This window comes from Staurois parvus, unplaced genomic scaffold, assembly GCF_062004578.1.
Source record: "Staurois parvus isolate SC_StPar_1 unplaced genomic scaffold, SC_StPar_1.0 ptg000813l, whole genome shotgun sequence".
Taxonomy (NCBI): domain Eukaryota; kingdom Metazoa; phylum Chordata; class Amphibia; order Anura; family Ranidae; genus Staurois; species Staurois parvus.
Window position 1 is genome coordinate 5,675,022 of NW_028318609.1, and position 17,356 is coordinate 5,692,377.

Here is a 17,356-nt window from a genome sequence, read left to right on the forward strand (position 1 = left end):
AAAGGGACTGTGACATGAAGGAGACTGTGGTGTGTAAAGGGGACGGAGAGCACTGATGTAAAAGGGGAGCTGAGATGTGATTGGGGTCTGTGATATAAAGAAGGTACTGTGATGTGAAGGGGGACTGAGGACACTGATGTAAAGTGGAGAACTGTGATGTAAAGGGGGACTGTGATGTGACGTATCTGAATCATTGCACACACATAAGATTCAAACCTCTACTGGAAAAACATTTTACTGACTGGACCCCCATAAATTTTAATTCAATACCCCTTCTCTAGAGGGTGCTATTGAACCAGTCCTCACCCAATCAACAGAGCTGAGGGGTGGAAGGTAGGAGTGCTGTGAAACATTTATTTTTTTCAAGTGGATCCTTCCACAGTTTTCTAAATGCATTGATATTTCCAATTACCTTGCTTCACAATCCAACAACCAATGTATAATTACATAGCATGAAATCCTGATTTGATAGCAGTCGATTTGATATTGTTCTTATGATCACTCTCCTTGAGAGATGCAATATGCCCAACCTGCCTGCTGTACAATATGGCATGTGTGATATCAAACTTATTGTTATTTTCTTATTCATTTGGGTGAATGCTTGCTATGAATGTAATTTTATCATACCAGGATTTAAAGAATATGAAAAGATGTGGTTTTGGTAATTAAAATGAACACTAGACTCAAATGTGTATTCCATTAACTGTTTTTAACAATATGCAGTAAGGCCTGTTTTAAGACATGGTAATTTTACAATGGCGCTAAAAGTCTTTGGTTTAATGCTGTTTAGGATGTGATTCCATTAGGAGGTTTTGCAGATCATTATGAGCTACTTTTGCATTCAGTTTGGTCTGCTGTGTTCTAACATGAAGGGTGATCAAGCTGATAATTTTGTCACTGACTTTTGATAAAAAAGAGTGTTACTAAACCCAGGACCCTGCATTCACTATATCTGGTCTCCCACAGTACACAGAACATGGAAATGCAATTATTTTAGTAAATATAAACTGCTAAATACCTTTTCTCATCAGCAGTTAGAGCAGTCTTTTGACTTCTATCAATGTGCAGCAGAGCACTGGTTACAGCTTGTAGGAGGAATTTTCATTCTCCTCTAACTGTCCTATGAGGCTGCAGGACCCCTGACCCTCTCTCTGGACAGTGCTGATTGGCCCTGTGCTGAACACATGCACTCTCCCAAGTAAACAAATATCTCTAACAATACACACCAAACTGAGCATGTGCTGCTTGCCCCCAATGCTCTGTGCTATCAGCAGATGGATTGGCACTGTGGAAGAAGGGGAGGATCAGAAAAGACAGGCTCAAGCATCCTTTTTACACAATGTGGAGGATTACCCCCTTAGGTTGCACAGTGAGTATATCAAGCATGTTTTACTGCATATACAGACTGATTTTACTGTTGTGGGTTTAGTAACACTTTACATCTTTATAATGAATTTGAATCCATGGAGTTGATTTACTAATGACAAATAGACTGAGCACTGTGCAAGTGTATTTATTTTCCCCAGAGCTTGGTAAATGCGGTGAAGCTCTGTTGATTTCCATCATCCAATCACATGCAAGCAAAAATTCTGTTTATTTTCTTTGCACCTGATCGGATATTCTTTTCAAAGTGAAGTTTTATTACATTCACTTAGCTCTTGGGAAAAATGAGTGAACCTGCACTTTCAAAGTGCAATGTCTATTTGCCTTTAGTGAATCAACCCCATGACTATTTATAAGGAGGAAAGCCTTCACTGGTGTGTTCACCTTTCTACCCTTGTCTCCGAATAGGCATTGTGGATTAAATTTGATGATAGAAGTGATACAAGATATGATGATGTTGATTAAGACGCTAGAGGAACTAATATGTTATGTTAAAAATGCTTTACTACAGATATGGTCTCATGTTGGTCCTTATAACTAACCTCAGTATCTGGATGGCTGCAGTAACAGATGAGTCTGTTCACCAGACTCGAGATTTGGAGGATGACTTAAAGGTGTTGTCCAGCACAAATGGATACCATGAACACAAAGGTATGAAGCAACTATAATGGGGAAACTAATTGCAGAAACTGTTTTCACCATTATATTGACTTGCAATTCTTTTGTAGATTCTGGAGGAGCACATGGCCATACCTGCCGCTGCAGTAATCATTTGTGCCACATCTTTCAGACAGGATATTACTACCTTTATCCATTCAACATAGAGTACAGCCTGTTTGCTTCAGCAATGACATATGTTATGTGGAAGAACGTAGGACGTCAGATGGATGACACCATGCCTTGCCACCGTCGCCTTAGCCCTTGCTTCTGCTTTCACAGTATTTTTGTTGGCCTTATCATGGGATGCATAGTCCTTCTTGGTGGAATTGTGGCTCTTGTTACATACAAGGTTAAAGTAAATCTAGCAGATAAAAGCTACAAGGCCCATATTATGTTCTATTCATTTAATATTGTGGTCCTCAGCTTTATGTCCATGGGCTCACTCGCTGGGTCAGTTATATACAGATTTGACAAAAGACATATAGATGCCCATAAGAATCCAACACGTACTTTAGATGTTGCTTTGCTCCTTGGTGCAGCATTGGGCCAGTATTGTATATCTTACTATTCCATTGTAGCGATGGTGGCCACCTCTCCAGGGGAGCTGCTCAATGTTTTGAATCTTGTTTACTCCCTCCTTATGATTGTACAACTTACACTACAGAATACCTTTATTATTGAAGGACTTCATCGAGAGCCATTCCTGGATGAGGCTGAGGAACTACCAAAAGAACTTATTTACTCAAATGAGGCGGTAGCTCCTACACTGCCTGATAGAGTATCTCAGGAATCCACATTACCTGTAACAAACAATACTGAGAATACAATGCACAATGCAGAAAATCACCCATGGAATTTGAAAAGAAGACTTGTTCAGGAAATATCTCTTTTTCTACTGCTATGCAATGTTATAGTAAGTGCTCATAAACTTAATTTTTCTAACTTAAAATATTTATACCATTGCTGGTAAATTGACAACCATTTTGTAGAATGTTATCTGAGACGATGCATCTAAGTTCTGTTCTAAACTTCTGCAAATGTTTAGTCTATACAGTGCTTTAAAGTGTATGTATAGCCCAAATGTTTCAGTTTTGAATATTGTAAAGAAGGGATAAATTCCAATCAGTTTATTTTTTGCTGTCTATTTCCTCCCATTGGGGAGATTTTCCTTACTTTCCTAACCCAAGTATGCTGCATGAAATAAGAAGAAATATCTATAAATTTAGCAGAATTCCCCTGTTAGTCAGTTGTCATCTGAAAAGGATTCCCCACACCTCCTGTTCTAGTTACAGTTGGAAAATGCAAAAATATATCTACATATTTAAAAACAATTGAGAGCCTATTCCTTCCCTACACCATCCAGAATATACACACACTTTTTGGCAATACATACACATTAATAACTAGATAATGTTAGCAAGTATTGAGTGTTACATCTGTTAGGACTGCCAGTGCACTGTGATTGACTAGATCGGTTAGATCAGAAAAAATGATTTTGCTAAATGTATTTAAATTATGTATAATTTTATAAACTGAGCTTTAAGGGCTAGTTCACGCATCTGAATTGCAAACCATATGCAAAACACACTACATCTGTGGGTGTCAATACAAATTTAACGACACCCCAAAAATACAGGTCACAAACGTAGTGCGTTTGCCGGCACTGGATCGCATGGTACTTTTGTACCATGCGAATTGGTTACAAAAAAGAATTGGTACAAAAAAGAATTGGTTACTTTTAAAAAGTAGTACATACTCTACTTTTTGGTGTGGTGTAATTTCAGCCCATTCAAAATGAATGGGCTAAAATCACATCACACAGAACCGCATGTGAGTTGCACAAGAATGCACAGTACATTTCTTTGCGATTCAGATGTGGGCGTGGTGTGAACTGGCCCTTATGTCACTATTTTCTATACTTGTATAGGATTACTTAAATATTCATTTCAAAAAAAGGCTTTAAACACAGGAAGTTTCCTTAACACTGTTGGATGAGTATATTCCACTCCGCTGTATGAAGAAAAGATGGTGAGAGGTGTGTCTCTCCTTTGATCATTCAGCTGGGTGTGATCAGATCAATGGCAGAAGATGAAATTAGAATCACTTAATGACGTATAAGAAAAGAACAGCCAGGACATGAAAATACAACACAGTAAAAATATAGACAATACAGCCCCTTTAAAGTACAACTGGGTGCAAAAAAAACAACTACCCCCCTAACTACCCTTCCAGACACTCTCTTGCCCAAAATGACCCTTTGGTTTAGTTTACACTTGAGCTTGAGGGCAGTAAAAATATGTGGTTGAGTAAATGGGGCTGTCCTGCAACCACATGACAAATGTTAGCCTTGCAGTTGTGACACAGTAGTCTTATTCAAAAAGCCAGTTTGGATGTGAAAAGAAAAGAAGGCATTCAGCAGGCAGTAGTAACACCTAATGGCTGTCAGCTGTACAGCACCGTTCTGTGAAAAGTGATCCACTGTATGCCGTTCTTCAAAGAGCAATGCAGGTGTAAGTCCTTAGAGCTCTAATGGAACTGAATCCTATTATGGTCATAATGTACACATGGTTAGGCATGCTTCTTGTGCTTGGGCCTTTGTCTGATCAGGCACCAAGTGCTCTGGGGAGGTCAGGGGATGTGCTATATGTTCTCCACATCCAGAAGCACTTCGATTTAAATCTAGGCAGCAGTGGGGAACTCAACCATAAGTGTTTCTATAGGTAGCTTAATGTAGTCCAGTGTAAACATTAGTTAACTTATTTCTTACCATGGTTGTAAAATTAGATTTAATTGTTCTCTTCCAAAACAGTGGCCTTAGTGATTGTCTTTTTAATAGTAAAAGTGTATTAGACAAAAAAGAAATTGTAAATAAACGAAGATACAATTGATAGTCAACAATGAGCAACAGGCCAATTGTTTCAGTGCTCCAAAGCCCATGTGGCAGTCAGAGGAAAGGAGAAGAGAAGTTTGGTACAGCATTTTGTGATTAGGGAATATGTAGTTATGTTGTGTGGACATTTAGCTTGCCCTAGTACTAGAAAAAAAGAAAGATGACAACAGGAGAGGAAAAGTGGGCAGATGAGGTGTAATTGGGACTTAAAGGAGAGGGAAGGTAGGCTGAGTGGAGCAAGGAGCATGAATGTCCATATGAGTAGGACTACAGTTGTTTCCAGTCACTAAGTATTTTATATTACAGGATGTACATTCCTTATATTGTACAGAGCTCATGGAAGCAATCCAGGTACTCCATGTGGAGATATATTGATCAAATCTGTCATGTAGTAACACCATCAGTTCCTTCATGCATTGTAGGTGGGAAGAACTTTATCCTGTAGGTGGGTGATTCATTCCTTAATAGAAGGTAGGGAATCACCATTCTAGCTGCCAAGAGGAAGACGCTCAACAGGTCTTTTTCATGGAAGAGATGGGACCAGGAATTAGTGACAAAAATGCAATTTCTGATATCATCTGAATTTTTAGGTCTGTGACCTGCATGTATATACTGAGGATTTGTGACTAAAAAGGAAGATATCAGAGAGCAAGACCACCAGACATGCAACTTGGTCCCTTTTTTTCAGTATCGGCACCCATCTGAAGTGGCGGGAGATATTTTCTTTAAGGCAGAAAGATATTTATACAAACGCAATACAATCTTGAATTTATTTTCTTACACCGCAGTTGCAATGCTGCATTTGTGCATCAAAATAAATATTTTGTGGAATTTGTCTTTTGTGAATTGGTGGTAAAGATCATTTTATGAGGCAGGTTGTGTACCCCTGATCTAGGAGAATAGCGTATAGATAGCAAATTAAGTCAGACAAGTTTTTAGATGGGACATGAGTGTTCTAGACATGGGTTCTTATTTGCTGAGCCACTGGTATTAAGTGTCCCCAGATGTCAAGCTTGCAAGGCCTTGGTTATTGAGGAGAAGCCCCTAATTAACCAACACAGGACAGCAGGTGAGGCTTGAGGGGAGCTGGCTTTCTCAGTATTGGTGTCATGAACTATTGTAAGAAGAGACTCTTGATTTTTGAGCAGTGAGCCCAGTCCCAAGAGGAGATGTATTCAGATCAAAAGGGTATAAAGGGGGTGAACCCAAGAGAAGAAGTTAATGGAGAGGTATTGGAGAGTCAACTAGTCTCCCACAATTTATCCTTGCAATGAAATATCTAGTCTATGAATGTAGTTCTATGTTAGGTTTGTCTTCATGACTGTTAGTGGTGAATTAATACATCATATTGAAGTTGTGGAGTGGGAAGTGAGCTCATAGGTATTGCATCAAAGAAGATTTAAGTCTGGCAAAGAAAGATTTAAGGGTAGTGATGGGGGGAGCCTGGGAAATATATACAAAGCATGGCAGTATGTCCCTTTTAACTGAACCTTCCCAAACGAGCCATAAGTGTCAATTAGAGGACTATTCCTTCAACTTACATAGTGCCTCCTGTAGAAGTTCAAGGCTACAGAATTGTGGGTGTTCATACTTAAATTGCTCAGTTGCCCAAATGTTTGGAATTCTATTGTATAGTAAGGAAGACCAGTCTGGAGTTTGAGATCCAAAGTAGCATGTCATTCAAAAAGAGGCCTACTTTGTGGTATCAGCCATTTACCTGAATGCCTTGAATAGTAGGATTAGCTTGGAACACTCTCACTTGATGTTCCATGTCTAGAAAGCAATAGAGAGAGGGGACATCCCTGTGATGTTCCATTGTGGATGCCAATCAGATCTGATCATAGACCTATCAAACAGATTTGAGTCTAGGGGCTGTTTTATAGTGCCATAATCTTTTTTCAGGAGAGGATTTGATGCCAATCTGGTGGAGAGTGGAGAAGAAATCCCAGTCAAGGCAGTCAAACACCTTCTTGGTATCAATAAATAGAAGGCATAATAAAAAAGGGAAATTATTTGAATTGTGTTGTCAGATACTTTACAAAAATGGCTAAAGCTTGCATGTTTGGTACGAGTCTAAAATAGGATGTAGGGTTGTTCTCTGTTGTCTAAGTTACATTTGGCAATGTTAGGCGTGTCTGGTATTCTCTCTGTCTCCCTGCAGCCATTGTTGCTCCTCCTGCTCCTACAATAGCTTCTTTGGTCTCTCTCTCTCTAATTATCGATTGCCAGATATTGTCTTCTTCACTTCCATTGGCTGACAGAGGCACTCTCCTTGGGTGGTGTCCTTATTGGTAGGTGTGCCTATTGTTAGGCAGTAGGCCAGCCTTGCCTGCCTAGCTTCTTTTTTCCTAAATGACTAGTGGCACTTTATTAAACATCACAAGCCCAGGGCTCCGGACTTGTGATATTGTTCAACTTTGCTGACTCCTGTACCTGTGCCTTGTCTTGTTTTGAATTGCTACAGTTACTTGACCCTTGCCAAGATATAGGTAACTCTTTTGGTTCCTGCTTGGCTGGATAATGGATATGCTACTGTTTGCAATGTTCCCTGATCCTTTATTGGACTCAGCTTCTGCTGGATGCTAGCCAGCTCGGACCACTGCACACTTGGTGTCAAGCCAATCACTAGCCCTGGTCCCTTCTACATACTGTATCTACTTTGAACCTTTTCTGCATCTTTAAGCCATCTGATATGGTACATGAACCCTCTACCTCTGGGAGTTGCTGGTGAGCACCTCAGTTCTGCAATTATAGCACTATGCCTTTATATCCTGGGAGCATCCAAGTAGTAAGCATACTAGCTTTAAGGTAAACGTGGCTGCTGTAGGTGAAACTGGATCAAAGCCTTGCTGTTTTGTAGGACAGGGCACGAAACAGTCAAATTTACATGCAGACACTTTGAGGCCTAAACTGACTGAGGATATCAAGGTGGATCAGGGTGATATGGGCTTCTTGGTCCTGGATAAGAAAATGAGAGGTAGCTATGTCACTAAAAATAGTTTTGAGTATAGGGTAGAGAAATTTTATACTGTGTTTACAGAAAGTACCTATAAAGCGATCAAGGCCTGGACTCTTGTCTGCAGGCAAGAGGATATCTCATTTTCTTGGTGGTGTTCTGTTTTCGGAAGAGATTTTACTTCTTTGTCAGAATCCTTAATAATCTTAGCATTTGTTTTATGCTATCTAGTACTGACATAACCCACAGCACACATGGTCTAAGTGCATTTATATATGACCAATTTGGGTCAGAATACAAAAAGCAATTTAAGAGAAAACAGACATTTCATGTAGATAATTTTTGTGGCAGGAGTCAAACCGAGGTCCATAATGATGCAAAGCAAGTAACCACTTTGCCATTCTGCTGCTCATTGAGATCTCCATAGTATAGACTTTTCAAATCCTAATCTCAAGTGCCACCAACAGTGTAGGATATGCTAGATATGCTAGTAATCTAACGTGTCCAAGTAGGAGTGAATTTATAAGCAAGCACTATGGGCTACACAGGAAAAGAGGCAGAATTTCCCTGTATAGTTACTGGCTACATGTTTTTTTTCCTTGGATCATCAGAAGTACAGTAAGTATTCTAAGGCAGGTTAGGATAATTAAAACAAGCATGATCTCTGTATAGTTCATAACACTAATACTCTTACCTAATGCTATAATTTATGCATTTGTTACTTTATTTAAAATGTAGTTTTTGTATATTACTTATTCAGATTCTATGTCTTTTATAAATCCATTCACAGCTTTGGCTCATGCCAGCCTTTGGTGCTCGCCCTCAGTTAAAGAACAATCTAGAGTTGAAGTTCTATGGACCTACAGTGTGGACTATAATCACGAATATCAGCCTTCCCTTCGGCATTTTCTACCGCATGCATGGAGCTGCCAGTCTTTTGGAAGTATTTAGAATGTCCTAACTCATGAAAGACTTAAGACTACACAAAAAGATAAAAAACAATATGTCATAACACCCAAATTATACAATGGAGGCAACATATAGGAATATCCAAAGGGGAAGATTGAAGACAACACAAAAGACAATATTTCAACTTATCACATTCTGCTAGACAATCTGTAATTAAATATATTTATTTTAATGTATTTATAGACAAGTCGCTTTACCCGCTTTATTGTGTTTTTTTCTGTTAAGTCTGGGTAATATAGAAAAATGCAGAAAAGAAAAGTGAAGGTTGCCAGTAGCGAACTACTCCACCTAGATTTATTTTAGTGTTGAAAATGTCATGGATAACTTATTTTTTTTTAATATGAGGAACATTCACAGTGTTCAGTTTCTCTGTGTTTATACAGCAGACATGTACATCTCTTACTGTGCTATCAACTTGATCTGTGCACTGGTGTATCACTATCACCTGCTGAACCTTTGCACGTTGTCTGGTGTATTATGAAGTCTCTGCATATTTTTACAGTATGTACTCCCCAATAATAGCTGAAGACATGGTATTTCACACATAGATATCAGTGCAAAGCTCATGATCCTTAAAGCGTAATTCACCTTTGCACAGAAAACCTACGTATAAGGTTGGATACTACCTAAGAGGAAAGAGCTTTTTATCTTTTTGTACCATCACTGTGGATGGGGTGCTGGATTTCCCATTACACAATTATAGGAACAATTTTTTCTGGATCACAAAGAAGAAATTTAAGAGCAGTGTAAATTATGAGAATATGTAGCATCCCCTTATCCCTGGGCAAATGAGGAAGATCCCCAGGCGGCTCAGTGAGCTGTCATTTCAAACCTCAGGTCAGAAAGGCACCAGTCACTTTAGAATGTTTTATAGGTTAGATCAGCTCAATAAACTCAAGGAGAAAGGGTTACCAAACACAGACAAAACCAGCCTTAGAACGAGAGTCCGAGAGGAATAAGTATTCATAACTCAGTAATATTGTTTCTAACAGCTCTGTTTGCCAGGGACACTCATTAATGTGAAATTAAAGGCAGTTGTTTCCTTGCTCTGGTTTTGCACAGAACAGCCCCAATCCCCATCCTCTTGGGTCCCTCACCGGTGTCCTGCTGAATGCCTCAAGAGCAAACAGTTTGCTATGGAGGCACCCAAGCAGGCCTGCTCCCAAGCCATTGCTCAGCGTGTTCATGTGGCTCGGCCCCACCCCCTCTCTCTTCTCATTGTCTCACTGGCTGTGATTGACAGCAGCGGGAGCCAATAGCTCCTGCAACCAATAAGGAGAGAGAGTCCATGGAGAACTGAAGCTCTTGTGCACGTCGCTGGAACACGATGGGGCTCAGGTAAGTATTAGGGGGCTGGGGGGTTGGCCGCACACAGAAGGGTTTTTACCTTCATGCATAGAAAGCCTTTACAACCACTTTAACCACAGCCTGAAGTAAACAATAATCCAAACTTTGGGTGAAACCCAAGGAACAGAGAAGCAATAATAAGAAGAGCTCAGGCTGACTAGAGCCCAGCTGAAGTTTAGGTATAGAATTTTATTCATAGTTACTTTGGTCTAGCTTATACCTATGTAACCATGTACATACGTCATACCTGTGGGATCTCTGTGGAAGCTGGAAATCAGTCTAGAAGACACAGCTAGTCCAGTGATCTCCACTAGCTTCTGGGTCCTGTGCTGAGTGGCTGCATTGCTGCATTGTAGTCATATAATGTGACCTTAATATGACTTTGGATATGGCTAGCATATTCTATGGAGCCAAAGTACACCAAATTGCACAGGAACCGCTTTTGAATTCACACCTCACAGGGTTGCAATGTCTCTTTTTCCTCTTTGACAACCTCTTGCACCATTGTTCTAATTGTTTGCTCTTTAAAGCAGAACTGAACTCAAAAAGTGCAGATTTTTACACGATTGTAAAAATTAAGACATATTATTTGCAACTAAGCAGTTTCTTGAAAATGTACATTTTCCTCCTGAAAATAGCACCTGATAGTATGTAAGGGAGCCTAGGCTTTCCTGTGCCTCCAGCCTCATAGCTGTATATCGAAGACTGATGCCTCTGACGACTAGTCTCACTAAATTTGGATTAAGATTTGTCACTACTGTACCAGTCACTGTTTTTCCTGCTGGAGGGTCTGACATGAGAAAGCAAAAACCTTGCCTCAACCAAGATGGTTGCTTCCACACACAGACTGTGCAAAACAAGACACGTCAAGTCAGTAATGGTGAAAAGATCAGATCTAGGAATACTGGTAGTTAATCCTTTGCCTTCTACTTGCCTTTTTGGGCACAGCTACTGGAGTTCAGCTCCATTAAAGCAGCCTCCTTCTCTAAATCAATTCATCCACCATCAAAATGACATTTTAAAATATATTGCCTGCAGACTTAGACTCTTAACACTTACCTGTCCTACTTCCATGTTTTCACTAAGAAGCCCCATTCCAGAAGCATGTTCAGCCTCCGAAACCTCCTGGTGTGCTGTATGCCTGGTCATCCTACACGTGTTGTGGTTCCATCCACTGGCCCCGTGACCTGTAGTGACATAGGAGCCAAAGTTTGGAACCACAGAGAGCAAATGATGATCAAACACCTGACACTCCCAGAAGTTTTGGATATTAAAAGATCTTAAGTAAGACAGAAAAGATATGCAGCAACGGGACATAAATATTAACATGGACTTTTCCCTTTTCCTAAAATTCACATCAGCATTTCTGCATGCTGATGTAAAAGCGACTGGTTTTTTTTTTCAGTGAATATTTTTTGTCTTTACTTACCTTTCTTGTGTCCACTTTTGTTTCTCTGAAGAAACTTAGAGATGTCCTCTGAGAAGGCAACGTCACTAATGGGAGACCTTGCACCTAAGTTGCGAGATCTTGCACACATGTGAGATGAAGTGCATAGAGCATTCAACTCAACTGTTTAGAGAAAACTAAATTTTTTAATTTAAAAACAAATTTTAAAAATCATGGTGTGGCAATAAGGATACAGACTTTACAGAGGCACCCTGTAAAATGCACAATAAGAAAGAGAAGCACAGTGGATATTCTGTATGTAAGTGTACTTATTTATGTACACTATATTAGATTATTTCCATTTTCTGTTGGGGTGATAGGAGGACCTGTATTTCCATTTTCTGTCAGGGTGATAGGAGGACCTGTTTAAGAGCCTTAATTTACAAAGGAGAATTTAAAAAAAATTAATTTAGGTGGAGACAGAGTTGCTTTAAAGCTAAACATTCTGGCAGATATAAAATGTCCAAAGTAATTTCACTACATAATGAAAGAAATTTTACATTATTAAATGTATTTGTCTAAACTAAATTTTCAGACTGTCTAAACTTGCAGTCTACTGTACAGAAGAGATCATAGAGGTGAAGGAGAAGTATAACAAGGAGTGAAGTCAGATGTGTTGCAATGCAAAGAGCACGTTGATTGGAGATGAGATCACAGTAGCAGAGAGATGAGCTCATTACTGCTCTGCTTTCCCTTTCATTGCCCAGTTACAGGGTGGGAATGGGACCTATAAGTGAAAATTAAACTGCAGCACAGGAACAATCAGGTCCCCTCCCCTTCCAAGCAGGATTGTGCTTTGTGGCAGAGCTGTCTATTCATCCAGTCTCAGGACTGGATGAATAGAATTAAAACCTCTTTTGGCAGGTAAAAAAAGCTTTGCTTTACTGTTTGCCTGGAGTTTAACTTTAAAGTAAATCTCCAGTTTTTAGAGAAGTTTAAATAATGTTTGTTTGGACCAGCTATAAGCAGAACTATTACCTTCACTAACACATGCAATGACTGTGTTCGTTGTGTTGTGGGGTGCCCTTTAGTCACTACCGACTCAAAAAACGTCCACTGAAAAATCTAAGGAGCTGGGTGGAAAACTGTCAGCCAAACAGTGACTGCATCCAATCAGGGTGCTGTCACTGGTTATTCAATAGGTCACAGATGTCAAGTGGTTTCTTTATCCACTCTCTAGTGCGGGTGGTGGAATCTATTATATTTCTATCATTTGCTCCACAGGCTAAACAAGACAACCCTACACACTTTAAACCTAGCCTTAATCATGCATTTTCATCAGATTCAGAGATTGCTTTATTTTTAGGACATTTTAAAAGATAAGTTTTTGCAAAAAGAGATATGGAGGACCACCGTTACAAATAGGGATATGGAGGACCACCGTTACAAACATTGTTGGTTCACTCTTTGGTTCTACAAGAATGATCACATGATCACTGCTACCTGCCTGAATGACTGATTAGGAGGAGCGGAGGAAGAGAGAAAATAACTAGGATGCTGCTAAACACCCACTTGGGACCACAGTAAGGTCTGCATGTAGTAAAAACTGCCTAGGACCATGGAAGCAAAATTCAAAGTGATTTTGTGGTATTCTGGTAAATATTCAAAATAGTCAAAAATCATTTACTAACACGACATAGATCACATTATTTCTAATTTTGATCCAAAACAATCTGTAGAAAATATGTCCACACTCTGTCCTATGAAATAGGTTCCCTATAGGTCCTACAATAGGACTGCACTTCTTACATACCCTATACCAAGCAACGCCACCCATTCATAGTTCTGCATTGGACATGAACAGAAGAATTTGAAGATTGACGATTTTGCATTAAAATTACCAATTTTGGTCTCACGTTTTCACATGTGAACTGCTTGGAAGAAATGTCAGTGAAAGAAATTATAATAAAGATAAACAAAACAACTTCAAGTAAAACTAAGAAAAGTTTGGGAAAAAATCAAACCTGCATGCTCACCTAGGAGGATGTAACATTGGTCCGATGCTGCATCTGTCCCCTGCCGCTTCTAAGACAGAGAACTAAGCAATCAAACACTACTGATCACTCGGTTCTTTGTCTTCAGTGAGCAGAGAGCAGTGACTGTCAGTAACCTCTCTGTACTCTGCCCCTCCAGTGCTCACTGGAGCACCAAGCTGTGGGGAATTGAGAGCACCTGGCTTAGGCTCCCAGCAGTGCACTAAGAGGCTGAGTCAGCTGCTAGTCCAGACATCTAGCTGGATCCTAACATTAAAGTGGAGTTCCAGCTGAAAAAAAAAATAAACGTCAGCAGCTACAAAAACTGTAGCTGCTGACTTTTAAAATACAGCCACTTACCTGTCCCTCGGTCCAGCAGTGTCCTCACCACCGCTGGTTTCACTCCCTGGCATCTTTAGTGTGGACACACGGCTATGACAGCATGCGGCTTCACAGCCGGGTGCCCACTGCGCATGCGAGAAAAGCACTGCACTTTGTGAATGACCCCGTAGTCTTCTGGGGCCTTAAATTTTAGTGAATCAAAAACTCTGGATTTTGCTTCATCTTTCTTCTGCACATTGAATTTCTTTCTCAGCTGTTTTTCAATAACCACATTTAAGCCACATTGAGCAGCATTCTGTTTGAACAGGATATCCCAGAACAGGCCTCTGCTTCTTCTCACACTTTCACTTACTGTGGCTCCCATTGTTATGCCACTGGGATCTTGGTCTTCCACCTAAAGCTATCCTTGCAGTAGGTCCCTTCTCTGCTTCTCTTTGGCACTCTGTCACTCAATTACACTATGACATCATTATGTACAATGCAAGTCAAGCAGTCCTGCATTGTAAGTGAGGTTACTGAGGGCTCACCCACAACCCAAAAGGAAGAGGAAAGTGCTGCCTGCTGGGGGAGTGAGCAATAAGGGCAGTACAAATGTTTAAGGTGCCCTAGACAAAAACAACCCTTGCAGTTTCCCCAGCTCCCCTGCACTGCAAGTGTAATTTTGTTTACTTTTCCCAGGGTTTAGCATTAAAAGCTTTGTGTTTTGTAATGTTTGCCTGTGTCTAGTAGGGCACAGACTGCATACTGTGAAACTACCAGCAGATTCTTCATGGTCATTAACTGGTTTAATGCCAAAAGATCCAGTGGGCAAGTGTGCATGGTGCAAAATTTCAGTGTAGATATGTCAAAGTATATACATTTACCTTTGTGAATTATAGTGTGTACATGTGTAGATGTGTAATTTCATATTGTATATAAATAGAACCTGTACAAACATGAACAAGCATGTATCATTATATACATACATAGTCAATTTTACATCATCCAGTCTGGAAATATTTTATAATAAAGATTATATTAAAAATGAAACCAATGTATTTTGCAATCCAAAAAATGTAATTACTCATCCTTCTAATTCAGTCTAAAAGCCAAGAATCTCCAGAAAATGAATAAATGTTGACAATTTATTGGTCTGAGTACTCTTGGCTAAAGAAAGCCTACAGAATAACAGAATACATTTGCTTATGTCCATGCTATTTTTCTTTCAGAATTTTGGTTAAAATATCATAATAACCTCAACTGAGGGTCTGCCATGGGTAATAAACCCTGCCCTGATCTCACAGCAAACAACTTCTCATTCACTAATACACCATACAATCAACATAGTCAAGACCCTCTTCAGATTGATAACTGTATCACCAACTCCCTGCCCTATAAGCCCCATTCTGGGATCCCCACTATTCCCTCACAGTCCTAAAGATTCCCAATTTTGTAATTTAATCAAGAAAGGCCAATTCAGACTAATACACTTTTCCCATCAGGTTAGACTTATGACTGATGCTAACATTCCAACTGCCTAGATTTCATGAGATGCATGCATCCTTATGTTATTACCTACCGCATCTCATGGGACTCGGTCTATCTTCTCAGTCAAACACTATATTTGGACAAAGTCCCGTGCAACATTCATTATCAAGATTATAGTCCATGCTAATCTCTGGGGAACCCAGGCTCAATGAGATCGGATTTAAAAGAAAGAGGAGAAGGGAAGCGCCATCTAAAAGCAACCTTTAATATAATTACAGTAACACTGCACTTAGATGGCACTTCCCTTCTCTTTCTTTTAAATCCCACTACAGAGCTGCCTTACTCTGGGGACAGCTGCTGCCAATGCATAGTTGTTTATGGACATTCTATGGACTTTTAGCTATATTGACTGATTCTAGTGTATTGCATTTACTTATGCAATATTTAGTGCATGGGCTGTTAACTCCTTCTTTACGCCATTTTACTTACATTATTCAAAGAGATTGGATACTCCTCTTTGCAAACAAGTCTTACTGACAAACACATACTAGGAGAACAGATATAAGATCTTAACACAATACAAAACACCACAACTACATAAATATACTGTATCTTTGGGTACCTCCCTCTCTGTTGTGTCAAGAGACCAAGGGCATACTTCTACACATTTTCTGGGACTGCCCTAGACTTCAAGAGTTATAGTCTGTAGTTAAAACCTTCATTAAAACTTTAAAATGTTGACCCCTTGGTCCTTCTATAAAAGACTTTCTACTTTAAGATCCCAACTTCTGGGGCAGTGTATCTATACATTTCCTTGCTTTCATCCCCCCTTTTTTCCTTTTTCTCTTTTATCCTGTTTTCGTGTGACCTAATAATGTGTTCCTGTAATCCTAGAACTGTTCGACTTCTCAGACTGCAAGACCACGGACTGCCTGTTTTGCCCTGCCATTAGTTAAATATAGATTTTTTTTTTTTTTAAATATCGTAAGAATCCAATTTGCCAGCCTCATACAAATGAAAAAATGAGTATCTAGCCATAGGGATTTGTCCAGATATCATTTTTTGTGTCAGAATCAAAGGGTCTATCACCATCCAAATTCATCTGGAGCTACAAACCACCTAGGATCCAATATGAACTACTAAGTGACGCCAAGGGAGCTGGAAGGCAAGGAGCACTACATTTCCTCCTCTACTGGTTTGCAGCCTGTTGACTAGGATAGTTGATTGGGTCTGTCATGTTGGCTGAAAACACTGGGTCACGAAGTAATGCGAATCCTGCCTCTAAATTTTTCCTCTCTCCTATAGATCTCATATGCCAGTGTTCCTGTTTCTATCTTCCACCCACTAATTGACTGATATCACATTAAAAACACGAGAACAATGGCATGAGAATATTCATATCTCACTGTTGCTGTCTCCTATACAACCAATCTTTCAAACCCCCTTCTTTCCACCAGAAATCAATCAGAAAATCTTCACCATATGGTGAGAAGTATTCCCTCAGTTCTTGTCCCCACAAAGTTGTCTTGCTCTCCAGAATCTTCATGATTCTTCAGGTTGTCACAATCATGTCATTTGGAACTACCTACATATCAAACACTGTCACCTTCATTCCCTCAAGAAGAACTCCTGAGACCTCTGATCACACTCTAGCAATGATGCCGGGACCTCCATCTAAAGGCTTGCTCTCATAAATCAGGGCCCTCAATCCCCTCATGTTTTGCATTGTATTGGTATTGTTCTGTCACATGTTCTGTCCCCCTTTGTAATGTACAGCGCTGAGCGAACTATTGGTGCTTTATAAATACTGTATAATAATAATAAATCTACAACTGGCTTACTCCAAACAGCACTGATAGACCTATTTTCTGTTGTCTCTGGGGAAGAGGGCTTAACATCCTTTTGGGTCCCATCTGATGGAG

General features: G+C 39.7%; 1 protein-coding gene across 1 annotated transcript in view; it reads left to right on the forward strand.

The window, feature by feature from the left end:
* The window catches only part of OTOP2 (otopetrin 2), a 111,873-nt gene extending 96,877 nt beyond the window's left edge, over positions 1 to 14,996 (forward strand). Inside the window, exons 5-7 of the mRNA XM_089654921.1 lie at positions 1,895 to 2,034; positions 2,112 to 2,956; positions 8,680 to 14,996. Of these exons, the coding sequence (XP_089511047.1) occupies positions 1,895 to 2,034; positions 2,112 to 2,956; positions 8,680 to 8,850 (1,156 nt within the window). The 3' untranslated portion in view covers positions 8,851 to 14,996. The remainder of the gene's footprint in view (positions 1 to 1,894; positions 2,035 to 2,111; positions 2,957 to 8,679) is intronic.
* Positions 14,997 to 17,356: the final 2,360 nt, after the last annotated feature.